Source organism: Bacillus rossius, chromosome 6 (genome assembly GCF_032445375.1).
Source record: "Bacillus rossius redtenbacheri isolate Brsri chromosome 6, Brsri_v3, whole genome shotgun sequence".
NCBI classification, from domain to species: Eukaryota; Metazoa; Arthropoda; class Insecta; order Phasmatodea; family Bacillidae; genus Bacillus; species Bacillus rossius.
Window position 1 is genome coordinate 75136430 of NC_086334.1, and position 27620 is coordinate 75164049.

General features: G+C 39.0%; 1 protein-coding gene across 2 annotated transcripts in view; it reads left to right on the forward strand.

The window, feature by feature from the left end:
• Positions 1-27620, forward strand: part of LOC134533308 (methylcrotonoyl-CoA carboxylase beta chain, mitochondrial) — a 165793-nt gene that overhangs the window by 17374 nt on the left and 120799 nt on the right. For both annotated transcript variants that reach the window (XM_063370795.1, XM_063370796.1), the window contains 3 exons: positions 9145-9385; positions 16139-16317; positions 25209-25407. In XM_063370795.1, coding sequence (XP_063226865.1) covers positions 9145-9385; positions 16139-16317; positions 25209-25407 — 619 coding nt within the window. The remainder of the gene's footprint in view (positions 1-9144; positions 9386-16138; positions 16318-25208; positions 25408-27620) is intronic.

The following is a 27620-nucleotide window of genomic DNA, read 5'->3' on the forward strand; positions in this document are numbered from 1 at the left end:
GGAACAACTCCACGCGGAAAAATACGATCCACGAAAGGGCACATCTCTCGAAGCGCACTTGTCAGCAATGTATGACAAAACCAGATATTTGGACCTCCCGATGACGGACGAGGAGTTTGTGGCTGCCATGTTAACCAAGCTGCCTTTGAAATATCAGAAGCAGTTGTCTGGTCTACACTACCGGGATGTCACCGAGTTTCGTGAAGAGCTCTTAAACTACAACAAACTCGAGAAACTGGATCGAGTGGCACCCAGAACAGAGGAGGCGGACCGAGCACCACCCCACCAGAAGCAGCACCAGGTCAACCCTTACTGGCAAGGACGTGAGGGGAAACAGAAACCGGAGCGCCAGGCAGCAGTCAACTACATCAGCTGGCAGGCAAGGGGGGAAGCACCTCGTGGTAACGGCGGACATTACAACAGATACCAGAGGGCGCCCTACAACAGGAAGCACACCTGGTGGCCCAGTAACAGGGGCTACCACAGCGGTGAAGAGGGGGCAGAACGAGCCAGGAAGAGTGCCCGATACGACGAGAGGAGGCGGTCCCACTCGCCGGAGCAACGGCCACCCAGGGAGTCCCGCAACTACAGTCGTCGTGCCTCGTCTGATGACGAGAGGGAGTACCACTACAATCAGCATCGCAGAATGAAGAAAAGGCAGTATTATGACCGACGTGAGGATTGCCGCCTGCCATACTACCGAAGTCCCAAGACAACAGAGAGCGGTGGAGGCAAGGCCCACTTCAGCCACCCATCTGAGCAACCGGCGTCGCCAAACAGGACGTTTCGCCAGAACCAACCAGGAGGAGCAGGAAACCAACAAGGAGAGCGCCTGCGCTACCTACAGGACAACCCTGTTGCGGCAGAGTTGAAGGCCGCAGTCACTGAAGCTGCAGGTACCAGTACATGGTATAACCACAACAGGACCGTGCCAGACTCGCAAGATGCGCAAGTGTCGATGGGCTCGTTAAACTAGAAAGGGTTTCTGTAGGATAGCCCCGCACCGAAACCCGACCTCCATACTCAGGGGTGAACAATGTGACCTGTATATATAGTTGTATTAGCCACCGTAAGTTCATGTGTGCCGTAATGTTGAGAGAGAATGAAAGGGATTTTTTGTACAAAGAGGCTGACGAGGGCATAGTACCGCAATTCCATACGGTGTGCCCACAAATAAACCTGAGAATATATGGATAAGAAGTGGCTGCACTCATTGACAGTGGAGCGGAAGTAACATGTATAAGCAAGGAGCTGGTATGTTTCCTGGAACGCATTGGCATGAAGGTACCAAAGATTCCAGTACCTGCCATAAAAATTATTGGTGTAACTTCAAGAGCCAGTCCTATTGTAAATAGGCAGGTGCTTCTAGTTCTAACAGTCTATGGACTAGGAAAACCTAAGGAGCTAACAGCATTAGTGGTGAAGGGATTGGCAAAACCACTAATTATTGGAACTGATTTTTTGTCACAATTTGGAATAGTAATTGATTTCAGGATGAGTACCATACCACCTAGTGACAGTCCTACACCTGTGTCACTAACGGACAAATGGCATGTCCGAAATAATTTCATTGGTATTTTGACTAACACCCCTATGTGTAAACAAGTGTGTAGCAACCGAGCCAGTGAGCAGCTGCAAGCTACCATCGAGGACATCAGACAGTCAGTCCAAGATTCTAAAACTGTCACACATATTCAGCTACAAAAACTTTTCAATTTGCTGAGGAATTTCCAGCAAGTATTTTCAGATAAACCAGGGAGAAACAAATTCTATCAGGCTCAAATAAAAACACAGGAAAATGCACCTTTTCATTAGAAGTCCTACCCTGTTCCAGCAAAGTATGTACAAGAGGCCACTGCATATCTACAGCTCATGATAGACTGGAATGTTGTGAGAAGGGAGGCTAGCCCTTATGCCAACCCTATCGTCTGCGTTGGGAAGAAAGATGGAACAGTGAGGCTCTGTCTGGACGCCAGAGAGCTGAACAAGATTACCATCAAGGACAGGGAGAGCCCCTTACAGACCACTGAAATTCTGAGGCTGTACCAAGGCGTCAAGTATCTTATATATTATTTTTGTTGACTATGAGAAAACTAGTAAAAATTTGAAGGAGTTATCCTTTTTCTGATGTTTTAGGTTGGTATCACTTGGGGATACTGTTTAGAAAAGTATGCCTCCATTTCGCATACAAATCCAATCTATTAGTGGTGTTGAATTTAATTAGGTTTTATTCCTATATTTTGTTGTTGAGAGGGAATGCTAATCTGCTATGAAATGATAACAAGAAATTTCCACAAGACATCTATTCGAAGTTTTATTTGTGAAGAGGACCCTATACAAAAAAAATTTGTAAATTTCACTATACGATGCACACGAGTTTCAAAGTTTGTTGATGTGTATTGGTCGATGATTGTGATCTTGATGTAGGCTGACCTGAAAAACACTGTGTAGAACCCTATGTCGTGAGATAACGCGCTCTTGCAGTGAGTGTCCACAGGCCTCATATAAATAAACTTCAAGCTACTTCATTCTCCAAGCAAATGAAAAAAATCAAGAAAAAAAATATAAATTTTTAAAATATTAAATCAACATTGAAGGAAAAGAAAGAAACAGAAGAACACTGCTCAGGAGAGCAGTTGCAAGCTATCCTGAAAAACACATGTTTTGTTTACCATTGATATGATAGCAGGCTGCTATTTTGCACTGAGGCCAGGAGCCTCAGATACTGTACAAGGCTCAATTCCTGTAAGGAATATATTCATGAGAGATGACCGTGAATTTCCAACCCAGCGAAGCCCGCTGCGGGTTGATAAAACACGATGAAGATGAGAGTGAAATGCAAGATCACTGAACAGCTGATCGGCTCCGATCATCACAGTGTGAAATCAGAAGCCGCCAGAAAAATAAAAGAGTTCAAGTAACACACTCGGCGAGACGACGGAAAAAGAAGATGAAAAAAGAAAAAAAAGGAAAGACAAGAGAATTCACCTGCTGCAGTAATAAAAGAGGCGGATAAAATAGACGAGTAAAGAAACATGTAGTGTGATTTCTTGTATACAGCCTTCTCACCTAGCTAAAACCACTATGTTTAGCTAAAAACATTTTGTTAAATAATGCATTAAAATGTTAGTAAAAAAATAGGCAAACATAATAGCCTAGGACAATGTAAATAGATGTAATGTAAAGGTTATGAGATGATATTGTGAATGGTAAACTTTGCGAATTGTTGAGGAAATGTAAGTGCACAAGATGCATGAAAATTGATAGGTTAAATGAATTGTGACACACATAGGCTGCATTATGCATTAGGCTGCAATTGAACAAATGTAAGATCACACTCTAACAATATGAGATGTGTTAACCTACAAGTTAATTTTATGCAAAGTTGTAAAAATTTGCAAACATTTTATGAGCTTATTATTTGTTAAGGTAAGTTATTGTTGATGTTATTAATTAAACGCTGAGAGCTATTTAAACAATTTAAGATATTATTGTTACAGTATATTAATATTCTTAATATATTTGGTTGGCTAGTGGTATATTAACTTTAAGCACTGAAGTTGATAAGCCTGCAGACACTCGTGCTTACAATTGCACGATCACACATGTTATAAGTGATAGACTTTGTTTACGAACAGAGAGATTTAAGTTAAGAGAGTTTAGTGATTACACTCGGCAATAGGGGTGAACAGAGACGCGAATTCCTTCGGAAATGTACCTAACAATGACGTGTGCTGCAATGATGTGCTGGTGCCGCGGTGCTCCGCCGCGTCACGCACTGGTCCGGGACCTGGGCGGCAGGATTCGCCGCTCCAAGACGGCTGCCCCCAGCAGGAGCAGGTGACGGTGACCCCGTCTGCTCCGCCGCCGTCGCGCGCCTGTGACGTCAGCCGACGTCCTGCGCCAGACTGGATCAGCAGGGCTGTCCAAGGGCAGGAGAGTCGCCACCCGGTGATGTTGATCCCGGGTTCGCCTTCCTCAGGATGCTGTCAGCGCCGCGGATGGAGGCTGATCCACTGCTACAGTGATGACCTGGATAAAGTCCCATTGTTATGCAACAAGTACATTTCATCACATTTCCCTTGTGATTGTTACGTATACTTACTGTAAGTATTGTCCTCCGAGTGCCGCTGCATCAGAATTAGTTTCCTGGACTGACGACTACAAGAACTTCGACAAGATTGCAAGTTATCTTGCGAAAATGCACCGACGGCCAGCGCAGGTCTGAACTCTGTAACGGAGTGCCGCGCAATGAGGGGAATCGTCCACGATCCAGGAGGAGGGGTGCGGGACAGGTGTCCTCCTCGCGCCAAAAGTTTTGTTCCCCTCTTTCTTTTCATCATTTGTGGTGCCGCGCTAAACGTTGCCTGGCAACGAACTTTTTTATTTAACTCGAGCAGTGAGTTTTCAACTGAAAAACATACTGTGCTTTGTTTAAAAACGTGAAAGCAGCAGCACACTATGCTTCTCAAGGGCGGCAATTCTGTGCTGTTACATGACTATCCCGTGCACAGAAAGTGTATTGTTTTTATTTTAAATAACATTTTTAATATTATTACTATTATTTGTTACATTTTCATGTTTATGCTCTATTGTTGGTTATTGGACGTATCTACGAGTGCTACACTCTATGGTGTAGCCTGAGTGACATTGAAGCATCAATTGACAAGACACCTCTAGGGAACTAATGACTTAAACGGCAAATTGAACTTTTTGCACGTAATTTGTATAAGAGAATTTTCATTGTTGAAAATTAACGTTTTATATTTGTGACATTTTAGTATTTTAAGATGTATTGTTGAATGTCTGTATTTTGTTTTGATGTGTTATTTAAGTCAACAATCTTTGTGTCTCGGCCAATGAGAGGCAGAGTTGCTTAAGTTAAGCATCTTTAAGAAAGTTAAGAAAAAGTTTGGAATGACTACGGCGTTGGCTAGACAGCCTGGGTTGCAATCCCCTTGAAAATCAAATAATTCAATTAGCTAAATAGGTCATCCAGTTGAAAGGATGTTTTTAATTGCAGTCTAAACATAATTATATGTGATTTATATAGGGCACATCCTACATGATGTTTATTTAGGTGTGATATTAACGTGAGTAAAACTGACTCATTATGCTACATTGAAAAGACCGTTTTTCTGCCTAAAATGTAATTTGATCCTGCCAAACACGTACATAAACATAGATTTTTTTTTGAGTCGAACTAAGTAAAGCCCTGCAGAGACAAGCATTTTTAAGCCAATTACTATTCTGTTTTTACACATTCCTAGTACTAACCCAGAGGTGAAATGAGACGGAGTTCTCATGATGTTCTACTTTCCCTACACACTGAATTCAGCCGAGGTACACTATTTTAAATAAACTGTCAACGATAATAAACTATATTTTGATACACTATCTTCGATCTAAGAGTGAGAGCATCGGACATAATAATTTAAATTAATGAACTTTTGTTATATTTGTCATGTGTGCAACCTACTTCCTGTTTGTTTGAGAGACATAAGGGTATACCACTGGCCAAACCAATAATTACCTATATATTTACTTTATTAAAGATTATTTGTTTAAACCTATTTTATTTTATTATTATTTCACAGTGTATATGTTTTTCAACAACCCTATATCTACATGTTTTCACTCTTGTACCAATATTAGATCTGAAGTGTTATGTTTTTTTTCTCTTATGTATTCCACTACTGTTGTTCTATTTTGGTAACGAAGTTAAGGTGTACATAAGGGTGGCGCCCAGAAACAACTATAAAAACCAAAGAGTCTCCACTGTACACAGGTAGCATAATAAGGAGTATATCTATGCAAACACTTACTCATAACACAGCAGTACATATAAATATTCATATTTATTCAGGGTATAATTCACAGTATTGTGCAGTAATAACTCAGTGTGTTCACCAACGTGGTTTTCAGGGGCGTAGGAACCGGGGGGGACAGGGGGGACGTGTCCCCCTGAACTTTCTAGACTGTGATATTTTTATTTGTTAATATTATTCCGCATTACTGTTATGCTATTTGAATAAATCAATAATCTAAGCAATTTTAAGCGAATCGAGTACCATGTATTAAAGGTTCATGTGCAAGAAATATGTCCAGCATCGAAATTATAACATTCAAAAAGCAAATAGTAAAGTGACTACTTTTAACTGTCAAAACGTACCGATGTTATTTGAAATAGAGTTTACCTGCAGGACTACGCCCCTTCCACTTTGCAACCAGACCTAATGTGTACTGTCATTAGGCAGCTTAGCTCCCTCCCTCCTCCTGTATCATACACCTATACATATCGTCTGTGAGTGTACTTTCACATTCCTTGAATAACCTTAAGTATTTCGGTATTTTGTTGTCGTTTTGGGTGTTAGGAGTAGTGGTGTAGAAACATGTGTTGAGCAGTAGACCAGAGAGTTGTAGATGTAGAGTCAAACTACTTACGTGTGCATTAGCATTTCATTTTATCGACAATGAAAAGACAAAAAACTGTTTTAGCATATTTTTCAATAGCCAAAAGACAGTGTGAAGATGCTCATGCTGAAACTTCATCGAACGGAAGTGAACCAGTAATAAGTGGAACTGAGGTGAGTTACAATCTATCATGAGAAAAATTCTGGTGGTACAACACATTATAAAATTGATTATTAATTATTCTCTTCGTAATAAAGTGGCAAGAACAAGTGTGTGTTTGGGTGGGGGGATAGGAGGCAGTTTTGAATTACATTTAAACCATTACATTTAACACTTAACTCTTAACTGTAATTTTATAATTTGTAGTCTTAAGTTTCTGTCCCTTGCTGGTAGTAACTCATCCTTAAACATAAAAAAGATAACAAAGTTAAAAGGTTAACTTAAGAATTTGTAAACATTGAAATAAAAATGTTTCTTTTTGTAAAGTCCACACAAATTTAATAACCTATTTAACGGCTATGCATACATAAAAAATTGTACTAAACATAGAACAAGTATTCATGTAAATAAAAAGTTGTCCTTTTCTAAAAAAAATACACTTATTATAAGTAAGATACCTGGTTCGTTTCTCAGTGGGGTCATCCGAATTTCAGATGTGGAAATTATGCAGACTGTTAGTGGAATGATGGAAGCAGTTACTCTGATAGAAGACTCAATCAGCAAAATGAGATCTGAAGTGGAATTTAAAAATATACTTACTGAGGTAAACAGTTTTACTACAGAGCACATCTTGAAAGAGTTGCAGTTACCAAGACAAAGGAAACCACCGAAACGTTTCACTGGGCGAGCAGATGCTTTTGAAGCAACAACCGTTGATCAATATTTCCGCAGAGAGTTCTTCATGATGGTCGATTCTGCTGTTAGTGGGCTGCATTGCAGATTCAACCAAGAAGGCATAAAGAAAATGCAGAAACTGGAAGACCGTTTGCTCAAGGGAGAAATTTGTGACGAGCTAGCAAGTTATCCAGAAGTGAATTCTCAGTTACTGAAGACTGAAGTTGAACTATTTTTGAAGAAGCATAAGCAAAAATCTGTTACAGATGTATCAAAAATACTATTGAACTCTGTGCTAGAAGTTAGGCAGCTGTTTTCAAATATAGAAGTGGTTTTGAGATTGCTGCTTGTTGTACCCAGCTCTTCTTGTTCAGCTGAAAGAAGTTTCAGCTCTCTACGAAGGCTTAAAACTTATTTCAGGTAGGTATGTTTTATTTTTAGTGAAACCTTAAAAAAATTATTTGGCTTTAATAGATATTGTTTTTGTAATTTTATGTGTTGGAAAGTAATTACCATTAAATTTAATTTTTCAGATCAACTATGACACAGGCAAGACTTAACCATGTAGCTGTACTAAATGCTCATCAACATGAGCTGGATGTACTTGATTTAAACGTCATCGCGTCTCAATTTATAAGTAAGAATGAGAGACGGGGACATGTGTTTGGTAAATGATAACGAGCTGCAGGCAGTCGGGCACTAGTACAGCAGAAAGACAAACAAATATATGCGGTGTTATTTAAGGTATCGAATAGTGACGTGTGCTGGAGATTTCAAATGTGTAGGGCTAATCAGTCAAAGTAGTCGTGACATAAGATGTAGCCTATTAAGTGGACAAGAAGGCAAAGTTTATGAATTATAAACAATTTGTTTTAATGTTTCCAAGTGTACATATTTTTTTTAAAATTTTTATTGAAAATATTGTTAATCAATTAGTTGTAGAAAAAAGTTTATAAAAATATCATTATGATTGTAAAATAATACTATTTAATTCCATTCGAGTAAAAAAAAAAGAGAGCCTTCTGCCCAAATTTATTTGTAAATTATTCACTCAAACATTTTATCTTAAGGAAACAATAATAATTTTAACATCAATGTACCCAATGGTTAGATACAAAAACTGCTTTTAAAGCGCTATTTTGCACTTTTAAAATCAAAATTTTCCGGTGGAGGACCCCTGGAGGGGAATGGGTTTACATGACATCAAAATCATTATTTGTCCCCCCCAACTTTATGAACACAGCTACGACAATGGTGGTTTTCATTATTGCCTCCGGCAAAGCCAGTACACACTCCAGAAGCTACAATACATTTGGTTTTTTTTTAGTTTTCTTCTACAGAAAAAGTGCTTAGCAATGGCGTATGTCCAAAAGATTACATCAAGTCAGAAGTTTTTCAATTTTATTTCTTTTGACAGAACTTAAAATCTTTATAGTAATAGTAATCACCTTTAAAAGAAAGCCATTTCCTGACCCATTATGTACTTGTAATTTGACCATTTTTCCCCCCCACTTTCTTTCATTATTTCTTTTGCTTCATTACTGATTTCACTTCATTCTTGCTGTGAACTATTGTGTAATGGTAAATATCTTTTGAATGGGAGAGGGCTGTTGGTCACGATACACACTCCCTCCCCCTTCCATTGTCCTGCACCCTTATACCCTTCACCCTTGCGCTGGTCGCCAGCAAGACTTCTGGCCCTATAGCCTAGTCTGATTGCCACAGCTTCACATTTCAAGAAAACATGGTATTGTTTCGTAATGAAACACTTATATTTTAATAGATAGGCATTTTCCTGATAAAATGATTCCCACGACTTACAAGACCTTTGATACGCTTTTAAATACATCTCATGTTGAGTGTAAGCACACACAGACCTCACTCGTGATGTTCTAGGATGGAGTGCTTGGTGGTTGCGAATGACGCCACTGTGAAAGGAGGGACGTACTACCCAATCACAGTGAAGAAGCACTTGCGAGCGCAAGAGATAGCTTGGCAAAACCGACTTCCGTGCATATACCTGGTGGACTCCGGGGGAGCCAACCTGCCACACCAGGCCGATGTCTTCCCAGACAGAGACCACTTTGGACGGATATTCTACAACCAAGCCAACATGTCAGCCTCTGGGATTGCTCAGGTCAGCATACTAGTGCAGAGCAGTCAGATTTTGACACAGGAAAAAAAAGGCAGTTAATTAGAGGATATATTATTGTCACCATTCAAAACTACAGTAAAACCTTCTTAAGAATATTTTCAGTGGATTGGTGGGAGTTTTCGTACTAGGATGATTTTCTTACTAGGGAAATGAGAAAATATATTAGAACGAGGCATACTCAAAATGGAATATCATAAAGTGGCTCAATGAAGAGTCATTTAAGTTTTATTCGTTGATATTCAATAGATAAAAAAATATGCAAATTAAATCATTTGGTACAATTGAAGCAAATAATTATAAAAAAAAAAAAAAAACAATTTTTAAGTGGTGGGAATTCATAGTGGAAATAATTTTCAGTATTTGTAATTTTATTTCAAGAAAAGGGAACATCAAATTTTACATAATAATTTCAGACCGCAAGCTTCACAAACAGAAGAAAAATATCATTGCAATCTTCACTTCCATAGATTCTCATACTGACTGCAACACTACCAGTACAAAAAATACTTGAAACATCTTTGTGAACATTCAGTTGTCGCTTCTGGTTCAAGATCCTTGTGCCTTCAGTGCTAGTCAACAGTAGTCATTTTGTCAGAACGTTTCTGAATTTTCATGTGTCACTATATCTATGACTCAAGTCTGTCATAAGCCTTGAACTTGAGTCAAAAAGTTTTATTTTATTGTAAATTTGTGAACAATGGTGGTGCATTTAAAAGTTTTACACCAGAAATGTTGTTGGATTGTAAACATTATAATTTATAAGCGAGTTGAATATCCACGTGGCAATATGGTGAAATTCAAGGAAGGGGGAAATATGTTATTACTAGGGATGGGTCGGTACCGGTTCTCGGTTCTCGGTTCCTACGGTTCTCAGCATTTTAACCGGAACCGAGAACCGCAGCTAAAATGTCGGTGCCAGTACCGGTACCGGTACCGGTACCGGCAGTATAGCAAAACCCTTTACGAAAATAGTCCTTCACTATAACTTAACTGCAGCATGAAATGGCTCAACTCACGTCCAAAGCACATATGAATTATTTTTTTGGACTTCCGTGGAATAATATTCATCTCTAACTATAAAATAAATAACACGTGAAAATATTTAATGTTCTCGCCACATCTGCAAACAAAGTACGTTTTACAATCAAAACATAACATTTGAAGGTGCCATAGATGTAGTTCATAGAGGTGTGCAACTCTATGACGTGCCTCAGCAGAGATGTGAGAACAGAAAGACGCCATGTTTGTTTCAATTTGTTTTTAAAAATAGGCAGTTAATTGAGTCATTGACACGTAAGTAAGGGTGACTGGTGTATTGCAAATTCCACAGAATATTTGTTTAATATAATTAATGATTGATTAAAAATTTTCCGTAATAATTTTCGGCGTTATAAAATTTTATGCATTTTTTTGTGCAGTGCTTTGGAATGTAAGTTCACTGCATCTGCAGCCATCTAGTGTAATGGCTAGTAACTTTCTCATTTAGACAAACTGGATTTTTTTGAAGGGGGAAGTTACAAAATGCTTGTTGACACTTGTAAAGTATAATTATTCTGGCCAAATAGAGCAAATTGTGTAAGAAATGGCATCAGAAGTGTGGCAGTAATTTACTGTTGACTGTGCAAACATACTGAATTCAATGTAGGCAATAAGTTTGATGGACAATTTAATATTCTAATTCTTTGAAAGTTCACCATCATTGTATTTATTTCCATTATTGTAACTTTTTTTTTTTATTCCTATGTTTTAAAGTAGGGTTTAATTAATATAGTAAATTTTAGTTTTATTAAGGTTGGTGTGTTTACTGTAGCTTGAAAACTATACTAAACCTTTGAATTTGCTTTGATAGCCTCTTTAAAGACTGAATCATTATGCCAATGCATTTCTTTGTAAGCATACAATAAAAAACATTGAGGACAGAACAATACAAACAAATTATTATTTTCAGTGTTATAAACAGTAAATTGTTGAAGTTGTAAGTATGGACACATGCTTTTTAGTGCTTTTTTGTAGCCAAAACAGTAAATAGTTTATTACTTAAAACACCTCATAAATAATGTGTGAATAATATTTATTTTATTTTTTTAAGTCAGAACCAAGGAACCGAGAACCGAGAACCGATTTTTAAGAACCGGTACCGAACCGAGAACCGGGAAAAAACAGGAATTGACCCATCACTAGTTATTACTATGCGGGAAAATTTTTAAAGATAAATTTTCCTAGATGGGATTTATGTAGCCCCTTAAAGTTCCACAAAGTGTTTTCCAATCTTTTTGTAAAATAATTTCCAATTTTTATTTTTCTGCAGAAATTCACTAAAAAATTGTAGCACCCAAATTATTGACACTATGGGCTGATTGGCTTCTTATTAAAGTCATATTAACTTACTGTACTGAAAATATTGCACTTTCATGTATTTTTATGTCGCTTGCATGCCTTTCAAAAACGATTTGTTTCATTTTATATTTATGAAAGGTAATTATTTTGGTGAATTATGTGTACAACTTGCTTTAAATCAAAATTCACTCTCAAGAAATGCTGTGTAGAGCAGTAACAAACACTTTGGAAGTAAATTGTTGCTAAACAATGTGTTTATTCCAAAAATGGGCCGTACACTACCACTTGTTAATAAGTGTTATACATTTTGTGAATAGACAAAATGACATTTACTTTGCTGTTTAATTATTGAATTATGAGCTGAACATTTAGAAAAAACAGAAAATAGTCTTCGGTAGCAGGTTTTGTTATATTTATATGATTCCTATTAATCACAAACCTATTTGATAGTATAATTGTTTAGTCAAATGTTTTTATATCTAGATAATTGCTCAAAATTATTGAAGTTATCATTAAATCTATGAATATATAGTTTTTTTTTTGCAACATATTATTTATGGATTATTAGTGGCCAGGTCTATCTTCTTTGGGGTTTCTTGATGAGTCTGGCATCTCTTGTGTCTGTGATAAGCCACTGTTGTCCTGACCATATTGTTCGGTACACAAGATAGTGTAATGAACAATATGGAGTTTAACCATCGCCGTACCTTGCTCCTGGTCTTTACTTTCCTTTGATTCTGTGGTATTTGTTTCAAAGGCTCCGGAATAACCTGACTTGCATTTCAGACTTTTGAGTTCTCGTGGTGTTGATATTGAGATGTACCGGCAATAGCTCCAGAGCCAGTTTGCAGTGGTAGATAGTTGCTCACTCCGACTGACGGGCTATCACAGCATGGGCGAGCCATAGAACTCCAAGCCTAGATGTCTAGCATCGCCTACTGCGCCGATGTCACACCCTCTTCCCCCTGCCTGGCGTGACTGAGCGTGTGAGGTGTACAGTCTCATACCCTAAATATTAAGTAAATTAATAATTGTAATTTGTTTATATTTTATTCTCTTAGGGCTATGCAACTTTTAGTTTCACTTATTGATAATTTAAAAAAAACTCATTTCTTTTAATATCTCCAGGGGACTTGAAATTCTTTGAACGTACCCCTGAGCAATATTTAAATTTCATTTTAAATAAGGTTGTGTGTAAATTTAAAAGTATGTGAAGCATTTTATGTCTTATTGGTTTAACGTATGCGGCACAATGTCCAGGTACAATGATCGCTCGGTGTCTCACCGCAGTTGAACTTCATCACCGCCCGAGGCCGGATGCTCCAAGCACCATCACTGCACATTACTCATGTGTTCATTCTGATTGACCTCTAAATTACATTCTCTGGGCCTGCTTCGGGAGACCAGTAGGCTACATGTCCGTGCAAGAACAGGCGCAGAAAACAAATCCATTCAGATATGGATTGTGTGCAAGAGAAGATAGCTCCTATCTGCAAATACTGTAGGAAAGATGAAAGGAAGATAGATTCTCAAAATCTTGGAGTATTTTTTTCAATGATTTTTATAACATGAATCAAGTGTGGCATATAAACCAACCATAACACATAAACTATGATAAACATTGCCAAGATAATCTTTGTTCACATTCAGAAAATTGGCTACAATTTTTCCTTTTCATTACAAACATATTGCTACAAAAAACTGTAGGGAACATTTATCACACATTTAAAGTCGCATGTTAACATTATATGGAATCTGTGGGTAAACAAGACCCACAGTAGTAGTAGTTTTACAAAACATGAGAAGGACCTTGGAAGACAGAGGCTTGGTTGCATAGCATGAGCACGTGAAAACTAAGGGAAAAATGCAAATACATTACACGTATCCCTCACTTTGCACAGATAATTTGTTTCTAAAAATGCTCGTTTATTTGAAATCGCGTATTCTGAAGCATAAGTTTCCGTAAATAGCAAAGCTAATTTATTTAATGTGGTCCAGATTCGTGTAGGAAAATATACTTTACGTAATATAAATGCGTTGAATATTACTAAACTATAAATATGTCACACCATTTATCTATATATGCCTCTTATTGCACTTTGTATGACAAATATGACACCGCATAACGGGAGATATGTGGTTATGTACTTTATCGTCAGTCGGCTTGCTGACTTTCCCGCCTGGGCATGACCTTCAACTCACGTCGCGTACCTTTCCAAACCATCCTTTCTGACAGTGAAACCGATATTACTGTCTGGATAATTACATTTTAATTTTTCGAAAATTAAAGTGCTTACCGTGTCTTATCACATAATCGTCGCACAATTTATAATAAGATCAAGTTTCAAAAGTAGGGGGGCGAGTTTTATGCGGAAAAAAATTGTTGTTAGGTAAAGTTATTCATAAAAACATAACACATTCATAGAAAAGTACGTTTATTAAAAAAGTAAAGTATAAAAAAGCACGCTGCCAAACAATTTAAATTAATAAGTCATGCAACAAAAACCTTATTTCAAATCTAAATAGGAAAAACCAAATCTGTGACCCGAATGCGAGCCTGAACTAACGCATAATTATCGTCATAGTACACTCTCACCACGAAAGAGTGCGGGCTATTAACTGTATTAAACTCTGCACAAAGCAGAGAGTGCGCGTTTGCATGCAATCGGTGAGATATCAATATCGATATTCGACTACGTGTGCGGACTTTATACGAGAAGCAACATAGCCAAACATGAATGATGCCAATTAGCGCAGGCTACATTTTTATAAATGGTACACAGCGGTGACGCAGACTAAGAGATAAAGGTTATAACGTTTAAAAAGTCTTTAAAAGAAAATTGTGCGCACAGTTGACTTACTTAAAACTAAAGTGCGACCAACATAAGCTTAGCCTTCATGTCAATTTGCGCACTATAATACTTATAGTTTTGTCTCAAATACTTAAACACGATGCATTATGAGTTATCAAGCACGTACAGTTACCGGCAGCTGAATGGGCAGACGTTGCTTTTGTTTGAGTGAAATCCCTGCCACAGCCTGGACTGAGTTTCGGCCCGGTTTTTGGCCAGGCGACAACGGTACAGCACAGCGGCATATGCGCGGACGTAAAAAAATTTGGTCCTTTACACTCCATAGCCGCAATTAAACTTGCCATAACTGATGTTTGTACAACAGCCGATAGCGTAGACAGACCTGCGCGTGCATCTCTTCCCCCCTTGTTTGGCTAACTTTATCCCACGGCACAAATGTTGTTTACAGAATTTGAACGAGGCTTCGTGGCATCGTGCCCGTCATATTTTTATTTGCCTGTGGAGATTTCGCGCTAACTGAAATTTACAGACGTGCTATTCAAGACTGGGGCAGGAAAATTCATATCGTGCTAAATGAATCCGTGCAATCTGAAGACGTGCTAAGTGAGGGATAGGTTTACTATTAAATACAAAATCAAAAAATCATAATTAAATGATACAAGGTAAGTTTATACAACAGCAACAACCACTCGCAAACTGCTCAGGGCAAACATGATAACTACTGTCAAGATAGGTAACGTGAGCATTTAAATTGAAAAAGAAGAGGAAGAAGAATTCAGTGTTTTGCATCATCTGTTGACCCTAAATAAGCAAGTTAGTGTGAGGGCAAAGACACTGTGTAATTACAAGCAATGCAAAGGCTTAGAAATGACTAGAAACTAGAAAGCATCAGTACGGTACCTAGTAAAGTAAGGCGTGACAAGGGCTTAGTAGCTCGCGGAATGTACAGCAAAGATACAAAACACAGAAAACACTAAAGCCGAACAAAATTTGGAAGATGGAGGCCAAAAAGGTGAATGTCACAATACTTAAGAATTTTAAAGTATTTTTACATGGTTCGACTACCACGAATCTCCACACAACCACAAACACTTAACAGTTACCATGTCTTGCCTCATGAATGGCAGCGATGGAGGGACAGCAGTTCCACCGGAAGAAGACCAGGCACGCCGGCACACGCCCTGCTCCACCGGGGAGGGGAGGGGGTGATGAACAGAAGGAGAAGGGAGAGAGGGAAAAGCCAAGGAGGAAACAGGTGCGCCACAGAGGTCTAAGCCGGACGAGTCGCCGGGCCGCCCACGTGGGACTCGGACATTAACGTCCAGCCAAGCGGCTGCACTAAACTTCAAGTGAGCTGGTTTGTGCTGCAGGGCGTTTCATCCATTTCATTATTGATTAGTTTTTATTGGAGGTACAATTAGGTTCTTTCCACATTGTTAGCTCATTTTGTAAAATGTATTTTTATCTTTTGTTAAACAATATATATAAGCACATAGATTTTTTTTGCTCTAGTCCACTTCCTCATTGGAGACTTTTTTGCAATTTAGTTAGTTGTTCTTCACATGAGGGGGGTAATGTGTTGCAGGTGGCGGTGGTGCTGGGCAGCTGCACGGCGGGGGGGGCCTACGTGCCGGCCATGGCGGACGAGAGCGTGATCGTGCGCAGGCAGGGCAGCATCTTCCTGGCTGGTCCCCCGCTCGTCAGAGCAGCCACCGGCGAGGAGGTGTCCGCTGAGGACCTGGGCGGGGCGGACCTCCACTGCAGGTCACTCTCACACTCTCACACTCTCACATTCCTGGTCCGCTGAGGACCTGGGCGGGGCGGACCTCCACTGCAGGTCACTCTCACACTCTCACACTCTCACATTCCTGGTCCGCCGAGGACCTGGGCGGGGCGGACCTCCACTGCAGGTCACTCTCACACTCTCACACTCTCACATTCCTGGTCCGCTGAGGACCTGGGCGGGGCGGACCTCCACTGCAGGTCACTCTCACACTCTCACACTCTCACATTCCTGGTCCGCCGAGGACCTGGGCGGGGCGGACCTCCACTGCAGGTCACTCTCACACTCTCACACTCTCACATTCCTGGTCCGCCGAGGACCTGGGCGGGGCGGACCTCCACTGCAGGTCACTCTCACACTCTCACACTCTCACATTCCTGGTCCGCTGAGGACCTGGGCGGGGCGGACCTCCACTGCAGGTCACTCTCACACTCTCACACTCTCACATTCCTGGTCCGCCGAGGACCTGGGCGGGGCGGACCTCCACTGCAGGTCACTCTCACACTCTCACACTCTCACACTCTCACACTCTCACACTCTCACATTCCTGCAACTATTCACAGGAGTTGTTGGAATTTGAATTGATTTTAGACTCATTTGCGCCCAGCAATATAGTGTTTTAATGTGCATACGTCGTATGAAAAAGTTACATCTTATAAGTGCATGTAGTTCCTGTTCTTTTCGCCAAAACAATCCTAAACATGGCGCCCTAAGTATGTTGCAATGAAGTCCATTTTCAGTTGATTCTTTTGCTGTAAAAATAAAGGATTTTGTGGACTTTATTGATCTGCCTCACGTATGGAATACAAGATTACTGTATGCTTGAGCGGGGGAAGAGATGCACGTGCAGGTAAGACTAAGCTATCAGATGTTCTAGAACAATCAGCTACAGCGAGTTCGGTTACATGGTAGGCTGTGGAGGGTAAAGCATGGTCACAGCAGTGAACGCTTATATTAAAAAAAAATATTCTTTAAGTGTTTGTTGAATATTGACTGAGAGTATTTGGAATTATAAATATATTCAGTTAGTTAAGTATTTGTACTAGATTATAAATAGTTACATTATTGTACTCTATTAAATCCATTTAAATATATTTAAAAATTGTAAATTTTCTGTTTGCTTGAATTGAGAACTATTCATACCGTTGTTTCATTTATTGGTGCGAATGAGTGGTTATACATGTTAATCTGTTCCTACTGACTCAGAGAAAACTTATGGCTGTGTTTAATTGTTCAAAAATTAATTCTTAATTTTCATTTAATTATATCCAGGCATTTTACAAACTTCACAATTGCGGTAGTTCTTTCTTAGGATATTGTAAAGTGATGCTTACTGTTACAATATTTGTGTGTATGCACCTAAAGAAATTTGTATAACTGACTTGACACAAAACAAAAATACTGTTGTAGCTAACAAGTGCCTCTGTGTCCCATATTGTTCTCTAATGTTTGCTGTTGTTACTGGGCTGTATCGTTGTCGCCTGGCCACATACGTCTTCCAGTAACAGTATATAGCTCCAATTAGGAAAAAATACTATGGTTGTACACCAACACTATTTACATCCAATTTTTCTCACATGTTTATATATTCTTATAAGTATTTCATAGTGGTAATTGTTTTAAAAAAATGTTAAATTTTGAACAACAAGAACTGGGATTGCCATTAAACTTTATGTTTAATAATCACTAACAACAAAATTATACCTTTTAACACTGGCCAGAATATACATAATTACTATTTCTGGAACAAATACTAAAGAACACACAGGTCTAGCTGAATCTCACGAGATGCTCATATAGGTAACAAAATTCCATCTCTTACCCCCGAGTTATAATTGTTGTACATAAGTCTAATTGGGACAAAAATGCAAAATGGTGACAAGACAATTTTAAGAAAACAAATGGCATAAATATTTGAACTGTCTGGTCGCTTCTGTCCATCCAGTTCGTCATGCAAACAAACTGTGTTCCGTGTCTTCACCTCGCAGGTTGATGGCAGTGTTGCTAGCTGCAGATTCGACATCCACGACTCTGGGTAGTCACAGCTGTTCCTGTGGTTGCGATCGGTTTTCACTGCCCACAACGTAATCATGATTGTGTCAATGTTTTGGAAGTTAGCCCCTGAAGGTGACGCTACCGGCAGAACAGCGATGCATCTCTTGGTAGCCTACCCCTCAGGCTTCAACAAGGCTCGCCCGAGCCATGTGAGTGATCTGCCTGGAGACAGGGAAGTAACTCCATGCTTCTGGATGGTTCAACAATGAAGTCGATACCAGCCCGAGTATAACAGTCTTCAGAGTCTTCGGAGAGGTGAAGGTGAAAGCTCTCACTCACACCCGATTACGTCACCCTCCGTCATGCTGCCTGTCACCACGTCACCAAATAACGTCACTGTGCATCACAATGGACTGAGCTGCATGTTGGACTTAGCCTCAGAAGTGAGTAAGATGGACTTAACTTTTTTGCAAGTTAGTTAGGACTTAGACCGATCAGCGCCAAGGTGCCAATAGGAGATTACCACAGAAAAGGTAACTGGTCGCTCAGTCAGAGACTCGTCGACGAAACTCACAGAGCGATTAGCTACTCGCTGAACGAGTAATTTCTGAAAAATGATTTTTGGTTAAGTGCAAGTTGCCCCCGGTACGAAAATACTCACAGATGTCTTTGATTTTTTATACTTGTGCATTTATGCTAGAAGGGCACTTGTTGTCAAAGGCTATAAAGAGGACTTAGTATTTGTGACTGGGGCAGTGGCTGACATATAAGGGCAGTGCAATAAAAACCCAACTTTGACTTTGAAACAGTACTGTGGACTGGGGTGTTGTACGAAACGAAAACTGCTGAAGAGTGACGAGTTATTGTCGCTGTCAGAGCTTCAGAATATGTACAATGTGGAGATGTTTGTGTGCACGAGTGCCGACGAGTCGGAAGAGCGAGGGGTGGCTGTGGAAGTCATGTTCGGAACTAGTGTTCCACACTTGTTCGTGCGAGCTAAGTCCGCGTTGAGTGTTGTTAGGGAGGAGGGTGCTACGGGGCAGAAACTCACTTTCAACGATCTCTAAGGCGAGTGTCGAATGAGTCATCGCTAGGGCCTGGAATTTTTTGCGATCGCGAATTTCGCATGAAAACGCAAAAGTAAGTACATTCGCGAAAACCACAACATTTCTATATTACACTGCGAATATATCCCCGAAAAGTACCATTACAGTAGAATCCCGCCGATGCGAGCCCCTTCTGATGCGTCCATTCCGTTTTAATGACCGTTTTTTGAGAAAACATGAAAAATTTGAGCAGAGAAAGTCGAAAATTTGAGTAAAATCTGCTGAAAAACAAGTTTGTTACACTTTGTTTGGCTCTATGTGTTCACATTTATCTTGGCGAGAGCTGTACTGTAAGCAGCCAGGCATACAAAAGACGGCTAAAAATAGATACCACCCCTCTAGACTGTCCACGCGGCAGTGTCTAGCCGCGCTCGGCGCCTCCACTATCGCACGAAAAGCCGTCTCAGCTGTCAAGTTATCTTACCCGCCCGGCGGCTTGACGTCATACGTGACGTGACGCGACGCTTACCTCTCCCATCCCCTGCTAATTATTCAAGGCTCATACCTCCCAGAGCCTCAAACCATATAAAAACAATTCCCCCCCCCCCCTCCATGCCCAACTAACATTTCAACACATTCCCTCCCTTATTTCAACCTTCTGCGTGTTTTTTTTTTCTCTTTTTTTTTACGCTGCGAAGGGACGTGGAAAAGATAATTGCTTGAGCTGTCAAAATAAACATCGCTGACGGCAAGGGCAGGAGCGCATCCTGTCAGTCTGTCGCTGTGATTATCTACTCCAAAAACATGTCACAGCATTTCAGGATAGCATTGTTCTTATATCTTTCGTTTATAGCCGAATGTTTTCTACCTGTTCCACACAAGGTTAAAGTATCCTTTAACACAAGTCTTGTGTTTCAGCATAATTACCTTACTTTTACATAAGCCGTGTTCGTGTATGGTTTTGATGCTCAAAATTGATCTGGGGTATAGTTCATTCTAAGTTTCTTCTCATTTGTGCGCTGGGGTTTTTTCAAGTGGCAACCCCGTGTTCCTCCACTCCATTAAATACTAGCATATCAGTATTAGAAACATGGGTTTTATTGTACTGACAATAGCACAGTGATGTGCAAATTTTGCAACTGTAAAGTTTCATGGGATAGAAAAGATTTCATTGACAAACACCTAAAGTCGGCTAAGCATGTGGCATTGGCAGCCAAAAAAAAAAAAAAATTTGTAGTTGCAAACATCTATAGCAACGTGTCTGTTTTGTGTAACTGTTTTGGATTTAATTGGCTGTTATTATGCATATTAGCCTATTCCTAGTATACATGGATTGTTTATTAAATATGTAAACTATTATATTCAATAACTGCACAATTTAGTCAACATTTAAAATACCGGTAAAATTTCCATTGCATAACGAAAATACCGACTTTAAACCACCGCTTTTCTAATTTGAAAGTACCGCTTTTTGCATACTGAAAACACCGAAATTTTCCAGGCCCTAGTCATCGCCTGCTTAACCGAGGTGTTTATCTTTCGTGTCAATATCGTGTACACATCAAACAGACCTAATACGACCTTATTCGATAAAGAATATTTGCAAGTTGTAATGAACTTGTAGAATTTTAATTTTTTCTACAACTATTAATTTAAGTTAGGTTAATTGTATTTGTCTTGTGAATCATCTTTTAGTGAAAACACTTTGTTATCTCAGAGCAGAGCCATTTTTAGCGAGTTGCGTTTAGGCTCAAATAAGACCATTCGAGGTCACTTGTAATTTTTTTAATTTTATAGTAATATAAACTGTTCACTTTTCTCTTGTATAGTAATTGTTGCATTTTCATGATGCGAATTGGTTCAACAATAATTAGTTTTTATTCATGATAAAATTACTTTCTGTTACTTAGACATTTCTTTGTTTATAGTTTGGGTTTTGGAGTGCTCCCAGTAATTGCACGCTGCTGTACTTGTCTTCAAGAATACTTTGGGGGGAGGGGGGGGGGGGGTTGGCAGCACTGTCTTCGAGAATCCTCGTGCTTAGTAACATGCCACTGCATCAATCGTAATGCACTGGCTCCAGTGAAATATAAATCCAGTATCTTTCTTTGATGAATAATATTAGTCTTTTTGATAGTTGATATTTTAATCAGGCCAATTACATACTCACTGTTAAATAGCACAATGAAATTTCATATTTAAAGTCTATTTTTGGATTTAGTAAATATTAATAATTAAGTGTCTTGCTTAGTTTATATTAATTTTGCAGTATAACACCAATTATAAGTCGATAAATGCATCTATAAAATATAAATATATTTGGGACAGTTAACATACACGACTACACTCGTCAACTGGTTATAATGTTCTGGAAAGTTTTATTCTATAACAATTTATTCCACATTGCTTTACACAATAATTTTGTTAAAACAAAAGGTGTAAATAATTTACACTAGCCATGTGACTGCAATACAATAAGTAGCAATTTAAATATATATTTTAAATAAAACTCTGTAAGTAAATACCAATACTAATTTTTACTGACAAGTTACAATATTGCAGGTTCACAGCCTAATCACCTGTGACATAGAAGTTGGAAGGATGGGGGCCGTGGTAATAGAGCAAGTGACAGACCGTGACAAGTAGCGGCCGCCTCCCTCCGACAAAGCTGATTGCCGGGGGGTGTGTTGGTTGTCCTGAAAGAATTTGTCCAAAGTCTTTTATCCTAGAAATGAGAACAAATGATTTTATTGCAAAGAATAACCTACATATTGAGTTTATTAGCAAACTTTTACCATTAGAAACACACAACATTACTCATTATTTAAGTTATTCATGCCAAACATAATTTCTAATGCTTGGTTAGTTCGGAGATAGGATTAATTATTTTGCAACCTTAAGAAGGGTGAGAGCACCTTAAATACTTCTTTATTTAGAGAGCCTCAGTTTAACAGAAAAACATGTTCTTGCAATTGCTCACATTATACAACATTAGCCCAAGGGGCATAATTACACAAAGTATGCTTTCAAAATTTCATGTTTTGCAAATACATTATGAAAAAAAAAAACCAAACAAAGTTACAGAGTTCTTACAGCCACTTCTTAAGCCAAGATACTAAACATTATTTGTGTGTGGCTGTCACAAGAAAATGTGCACTTGAATGGTGCTGATAATAATAGTTACAATTACTATGATCCTTCTCAATAAATCTGTTGAAAAGAAATAATCCACAAAAAAATCACACAAATTTATCCTAAATATCCTTGAGCTTTACAATTATGTGCGTGTATTATGATTTGCTTATGTAAGCGTTATATAAAAGAACATGAACACATAAGTTTACGTAAAGAAGAGTCAAAAGCAAATACCACTTAAAAACCTAGAACTCACATAATCAACACAACCCTATGCATGTGTGCAAATGCTCCTTACAACCTAGTTTAAGAAAATGTCATGTACTATAAATGTTCTTGTGCCTATTCACGTGACATAAAGCATGTCAGAAACCCCATGCTGTTTTTCACAAACCTGTCCAACATCATAACTAAACAAAGAGCCCTTAACATAATTGCAGCTCGTGCAAAAATCTTAATTCTTAGACAACATACAATTAATCGACAACAAGTACAGAGGCTCTACTTAATCTGAACATGCCAGAACTATTAAATAATTAAAATCATTTTTATACAAGGGAAGGAGGCATGAGTCTTTTAATGTCAATGCTTAAGCCAAACCACGTGTGTGCTTGTGATCTCTATACTGTCACTATACGTATATATTACCACGTATGTGACTATCCCTTTAAAGATACTGACCGATCCAAAACGATAGCAAGCATTTGCATCGTGTAGCATGAACATGCACACCTATGTGCCACCATTTTCACACCTTGCACAACGTCAAACCCAGCCGTGTAATGTGGCATCCTATGTAATACAAACTCACAAGCAATATCAGGAAGGTGCAGCTGCCATCAAAAAAATTCATCCACATTAATACAGTTATGCCAAAACCTGAGAATTACAAGGAAAACATAACACAGGCTACTGCATATCATCCAACTAGACACATTTCATGCTTCAGCGTGGCAAACCAGAACGTATTGCCGCGCATGAGCGTCTAATGGCCAAATTGGCTGGAAGTGCCCTAAACCTGAATGGTCTTACTGAGATTAATTTGCCCATGTGTCGCAAACGTAATTATCCACAGCGGTGCCAAAAAGAGAACTGACTGACTTACTGACTTACCGAAGTGCGCCACCCTCGTGCAAGACACCCCTACTAAAGCTACTGAAAACTAAAGACATAGTGTTCCCACCGGGTGCTCAATGATGAAGAATTCGCAAACTTGCTGTCTCCCCTGAAGGAAACCAGACTACAGCTATGCCATGCGCTGAAGGGAACACACGTCTGCTTCATGGACGTCGCAAAGAAACAGGAGGGGAAAGGGGAGGGAGCACTTACTCTCTGAACGTCTTCCAACCTCACCACCGGCTCATTTTAATAAACAACATTAGGACAAATTACATTAGAGGCTGCATAGTATTTTACACTCAGTTTTAGGACAAATTAATTAGGTGAAATTACATTAGGACAAAAACTGTTGTATAAATGACTTAAGAACAAATGACATGCAGGTAGGCCTGTGGAAACATTCAAATTTTTAAGTACTAATATGAAAAATAAACTTTTTGTACTTGATTTGACCTTGACTACTAACACTGAGAAATAACTAGGCCTGTGTGTTCACTCGTTTGCTGAAATGACCACTGTGCTCTTGTGCTATGGACGATGAATCCATTTTAATTGCATTGATAGTGGGTAAGTGTGTCTGTAGTAAGAAAAAGAAATTAAGAAAAAGGAAGTTATGGACGCATCCTATCCATGCTGCCAGACTGAAGGAAATGAGCCTGCTCTTTCTTATTTCCTCAACTTTTAACTTTTTAACTACTTTAGAATGTCATTAGCAACATCCAGTGAACTGTGCCAAATTTTGAAGACTCATCCTGAAGTAAAAGCTACTAATATGAGTCTATGTACACCTGCGGAGAAACGAGTTATATTCACAATCAGGTATTAATTGTATGAATGACATGACACAATAAAATGACTAGACAAATGTGCAATTTTAATGAACAGTAGCTCTTAAAAAATATATATATTATCATGAACTAAATAAAAATATATGAAGCATAATTTATCATTATTATAGCTTTATAATAACCATTAAATAGTAAATTTATATTATTATACTAGGTTCAATATTTGTACCACATAATTTTTTTCCCACATTAGAGATGTCCCACGGGGCTTGTGGCTCATGAACCAATTCAGTGAATGTCTCGGTATCAAACACATAGCACACATTTAGGAAAGTTGACGAGACGCAGTTGCTCATGTGAAAGCTCACACTTAACTGAATTGAAGAGTGATTGACGGCGTGGCGGGCGAGCAACTGCGAGAAACTATCATTGGAGAGGGTGGGCACAGCGATGGAGCGCAGCATCCGGGACCGTGTTGTGTGCAGTGTGTGAGGCTGAGGTGCGCAGTAACAAACGAGCAGTAGAGAGAGCCACTGTCCAGCCGGGCTTCAGTTAGGAGCGAAAACAGTGTGCTTACCAAGGTGTCATTAATTTGTGGATGCAAAATTTACTTTGTTGTAAATTAAGAAAAAAGCATGATTATTAGTTAATAAATAAAAGTGAATTAGCCATTTGGGCTATCCTTTTCCCACTCATAACAATATAAGTTGCAACTCGACAGGACCAAGGAGGCATGCTGATTGCAGTCCAGTCCAGGAAGTAATGAATGCTGTGGTGTGACTTGCTCAGCACGTCGGGAGTGTGCGACTACTACGCACTGGATGACCGTCATGCCCTGCACCTGGCGCGCAGTATCGTGAGCAACTTGAACAGGCAGAAGCCCGCGACGGTGGCCCGGGCGGGCGCTGCGGCCCCCCCTGTCCACCCGCCGGACGAGCTGTACGGCCTCATGGGAGGCAGTCTGAAGAAGAGCTTCGATGTCAGGGAAGTGAGTACCTGTCGTGCGGCTTCTGACTAGAGCCACGATTGTATGGTGAATAGTGATAAAACTGAAGTCAATGCACCGACAAACACCGAATTGGAAGTCGATAACAAACACCAGCTAGGGATGGGGCGAATCCTGATTTCCTCGAATCCGAATCCGAACTCAAATCCTCGACTGGAATTGCCGAATCTCGAACCCAAACCAGAATCTTTTAACAGATGATGTCTACATATCTAATGTAAGTGAGATGTATTCTGCTTGCACTAAAAGTCCCTTGACTTTATCACATGTAGTTTGGTACATTTCTGGTATAAGTGTATATAAAGACAAACATTTTTTCTTGGGAAATTTCAGTTTTAGTACAGATTAGCGGTTAGGATTTTTTCTTTAAATAAGCTAGAGGTCTGCGAGCCTAAGAATTTTACTTCGAGCCTAGCTCGAGCTTTTGTGTACAGTTACACTTGGGAAATTATTTTTATCTTAAACTTAGTATAATGTTTGAATAAAGTATTAAAATGAAGTGGGTTTATTAATTTTGGGTAACTATTTACAGAGTGTGTTTACATTTTGCACTGCTATAAAAAAAAACATTTTTTTCCATTGAATCTTACCTGTTTCCATTGGTTCATTAGTAACTGATATCATCCAACTAACAAAACCAAGTATATGTTTGTGTAAATGTAACATATATTTGGAAAAATTTCATCTTTGTAAATTTTTCTGGAGTCCTTACTGAGCTTCAACAAACTTAGCACCAAAAATCATGTTGTTTCAACATTTCCACTTTTCAGCACAATAATTCTGAGAGAGATTGTCACAGAGTATTAAATTCTGTTCTTTAATCTATCATGCAGAACAATAATTTGTTCTGCACGTTCAGGAGTTAAATTAGCTCTACGATTGGAGATAGTGTTTCCAGCAGAAGAGAAGCGTCTCTCGCTGGCAACCTGCTTGGCTGGAATGCTTTAGTAAAATTGCTTAACCTCAAAATTAGTGTCATAAATATCTGTAACTGGTCATTAAAGTTTAATCAATTGAAAGTACAGTAGAATCTCGTCATAGCGAGCACGGTAATAGCGAGAACACGGCTATAACGAGGTATTTTTGAGGAATTTACGGCGTGATCACTTGAAGAGCGCTTTTGTTATTTGTCTGCTTTATCTCCACCCCTCTCGCTCGCCACTAGACATCTTGCCGTTGACACCTGTCACATTCTTCAGACGTGCAGTCGCCACCTAAGTGCGTGGCTTTAAAAATAGAATCCTATCCTTTCTTTCTTTTATCAAACTTCCGTTAGTTATCTGTGCCGTGTGTAGACAAAGTTTGAGATTGGAACAGAAACAACGTAAGAAAGTATTTTTTACAAATTATAAATACAATGTATGTTTTTGTTTTTATAATCGCGTATTTTCACGTTTTTTTTTTTTTTGTTATCTCAAACGAGATAATATTAAAAAGCCGCTCTAATGAGATTTAATTGTTTCTTGGTTAACAAAAACTATTAATTATCAAATATTGTTAATTGTTTAAATTCTATTTATTATTATTTACACGACGTCATACTGTACGCGTACGCAATACGACTGAATTCGTTGCTGCAACATAACATAGCATGTTATGCGGTATCAGAAGTAACGAGTAACGTAACGACAGTAACGAGTACTAATATTGTTATAGTTACGAATACATACGGGTGCACATTTTTTCGTTACTTTTACACCTCTAGTAGGCACTACCGTATTATTTCCGAATCACTAGGACAGTTTTCTTGTAACTTTTGTTTCGGTCAGTTGGGGTATCTGTCCGGTTTGAGTTTAATCCCAAATTTATTTTCTAAAAAAGTTGACAGGTTTCTTTAAATGAAAAAAAAGTATAGTTTTCCAGCGAATATTTCGTTTGAGGCGTACGTGCGTTGCCGCAGCCGCACTCCTGCTTTTTTGTAAGGAATTTAATCGTCGCGCTACACTAGCACCACCTGTTAGCAACATCCCGAACCAAAATGGCCGCCAGCAGAAGGCAGCGTCGATAATAGATAGCAGGACAATGCTGCGTCGGCCGCGGGCCGAGATGCTATACTTACGTGGCGTGGTAGGGTATTCTGGTTATTTTGACGCAATCGGCGATCGCATCCGTACTTATGGGGTATCGTTTTAAAGAGAATTCACACATATGCTCATAGATATTAAGATTTCGCTAATATAACTTGTTATTTTCCA